Source organism: Chiloscyllium punctatum, chromosome 18 (genome assembly GCF_047496795.1).
Source record: "Chiloscyllium punctatum isolate Juve2018m chromosome 18, sChiPun1.3, whole genome shotgun sequence".
Lineage (NCBI taxonomy): Eukaryota > Metazoa > Chordata > Chondrichthyes > Orectolobiformes > Hemiscylliidae > Chiloscyllium > Chiloscyllium punctatum.
In genome coordinates, this window is record NC_092756.1 from 95,635,253 (window position 1) to 95,638,085 (window position 2,833).

Sequence of the window (2,833 nt, forward strand, 5' to 3'; positions counted from 1 at the left end):
GCCAGCCACTCATGTGCTTCTAGATACAGTGCTGATACATAATAACTAACTGTTGGATTTTCTGTAATACCACAACTGCACTGAGCTTCGTCTGTTACAAGAGAAATCATAAATATTGCGGCATTAGATGAAACACCCTACTGGGATCAAAACTCACATCAGATGATGGCTGCAAGCCTACTCCACAATAAGCAAGATTCCAGCAATCTCATACAAAATGATGTCAATGATGGTTGTCCAAAGGTTGGGTTTACCCGCTTCCAAACAATAAACACAACCAGAATTTTGATGCAAGGAGATAAGCTGCATCATCTCATCCAGGACCGAACCACCTTGATGTCAATCTATGGGATCACAGAGGTCACAGCTGCATGAGGCAAAAAAACAAATTAGGTCAAATTGAGAGAAAGTGTTTCATTGGAAATAACATTTTTTTTTGCTCCATTCATTCCTATTTCTCTACTTAAAAGAAAAAAAAATCAGCTGCTTTCAGTTGGGTACAGGATTTATCAATCCAAAATCTCTCCATGTCCCAATCTCTGATAGGCTCTGGGCCTCAACTTCTCCCCACAGCACCGCCTGCTCTTCCCCCAAATCCTTTGATCATTGGTACCTGGATTCATGGAGATTTTTAATTGGCTATCAGGAATTGTCAGTCATTGTTGGTGACATCATTCCCTGGTTAGGTGCAGGATGTCCCAGGAGGATAAATGCAAGAGCTTGTGAGAAAGAGGCTCAGTCTAGTTGATAGTGAGCTGGAATAGTGAAGATGGCCTCCCAAGTGTGTCAGAACTACCACAAGGACTGTGAGGATGCTGTTAACAAGCAGATCAACTTGGAGCTCTATTCCTCCTATGTTTACCTCTCCATGGTGGGATTTGTGTTCTTTGGTGCTGCTTTTTGCAGTTTCTCTCTTTCAACAAAGTGATTTTGAGCTTAGTTTTTGCTGCTTGGAGATCTCTCTATTTGCTGAGTGACAGTTTTTTTTCCCATAGTGAATGGACTCTACCTAGTTGCAGCTGCTTTATAATTAAGCTTCATCTCTTTCAAAGTACTTCAGCTGCTGCCTAGGTTTTTATGAAGAGAAAGTGCTGCCTATTGGGTGTGGTGGTGCAAAAGCTGTAGCTCTTTGCTAATGTTATGACCTTCAAAAGATCATAAGCATCCTGTTAAGTCCTTGACCAATACCATGTGAAATTGGTATATTTGACTGTAGTTTTCTACAAACCTAATAATATCTCTTAATTTGGCAAAATGCTTCAAATTTAATTGATGCCCATCAATTGAATGTATGAAACATGCCAGTCAATTCTAAACAGTAACCTCTTAAGTGAGCAGTATCTTATGGTTCCTGAGGGATCAATCTTTCTGACATGGAAGCAAGTTTCCCCAACCTTTTAGTGGAGCTAAGGAAATTGTCTCCAAGGTAGATGTGATAGCTCTTTTCCATCTCGAAAATAGAAAGCACCAGTCATATATTCAATGTGACTGGATAGCTTAACAAACTGGGGTTACTCCTGATGTCCAACAATAAACACTTGAGCTAATTTGTGGTTTGGTGTTAACCAATTACCTTCACTGCTGAAGCAAATTTTAGTGAAGGAAATAATTTCTGCCTATTAAGATTGATGTGACTTGAAATTCTGCTCTTTTCCCCCAGTCCTCTTACTTTGACCGGGATGATGTTGCCCTGCATCACTTTGCTGAGTTCTTCAAGGAGCAGTCCCATGAGGAACGGGAACACGCTGAGAAACTGATGGAATTCCAGAATAAACGTGGAGGCCGAGTCCTCCTGCAGGATGTCAAGGTTGAGTTTGGTTTTTTAGATGAAACAACTGTTTAATTTGAAACAACTTGATTCTATTGGCTTAATACTATAGTTAAGTCCTTCATTTTCAACATTTCATCCTCCTTTCCCATATGCATTTTTTTAACTTAATTCTGTCTGTCTCTTTTTTTCTCTTCCAGAAGCCAGAGCAGGATGAGTGGGGCAATGGTCTGGAGGCAATGCAGAGAGCTCTGCAGATGGAGAAGGATGTGAACCAGAGTCTGCTGGATCTGCACAAACTCTCCTCTGACCACACTGACCCTCATGTGAGTTCCTCTTTTTTTTATCTCTCAAATTTGGCAGGAAATGATCTGTTTGTGTACTCTCTGGGGGGAGATTCCAATTATCATCTACCTGCCTCCTGCAGGCTGAAAACCATCAGCCTTTCAAAAGGCACCCCTCCCTCTCCACAATATGGTGGAAATTGTCACATCTGTAATAAGACATCACTTTCAGGTGCATTTTGTTCCTTGAGGCTAATCTTTGTCTCCTCTTCCAGCTGTGTGACTTCCTGGAGAGGCACTACTTGGATGAGCAAGTGAAGATGATCAAGAAGCTGGGAGATCACATCACCAACCTGAAGAGACTGGGAGCCCCTGAGAATGGCCTGGGAGAGTACCTGTTTGACAGGCTCACCCTGGGGGAGAGTGACTGAAGTGTTGTATTTCTCAGTTGGGCTTTGTGAAATGTGTAACTTGAAATAAAACGTGTAATATTTACTTGTTTGTGTCTCTTTAATTTGGAACCAACATCTATGCAGTAATAGAAACAATTTAAGATCACTCTTTCAAACTGCCAATTCTGGGTCCCAGCTCAAGGCCAAAGAGCATTGTTTGAAAGACACTCTTAACGTAAGTTGCCTTTTTACAATCTAATCTTGGACTGTTGCTTGGGCTCTAGAAAATGGAACAAGGTCACTTGGTCCATTGGCTATTTCAATACAATCATGATTGAGCATTCAACTCTCTACCTTTTTTTTGGTATCTTTAGCCTTAAGTCTATTTT

General features: G+C 41.1%; 1 protein-coding gene across 1 annotated transcript; it reads left to right on the forward strand.

Moving 5' to 3' along the window:
* The first annotated feature begins 769 nt into the window (after positions 1 to 769).
* LOC140489003 (ferritin heavy chain A-like) lies at positions 770 to 2,483 on the forward strand. The gene is made up of 4 exons (XM_072588232.1): positions 770 to 871; positions 1,661 to 1,807; positions 1,969 to 2,094; positions 2,328 to 2,483. The coding sequence occupies exons 1-4, from the start codon at positions 770 to 772 to the stop codon at positions 2,481 to 2,483; spliced, it is 531 nt and encodes a 176-aa protein (XP_072444333.1).
* The last annotated feature ends 350 nt before the right edge of the window (positions 2,484 to 2,833 follow it).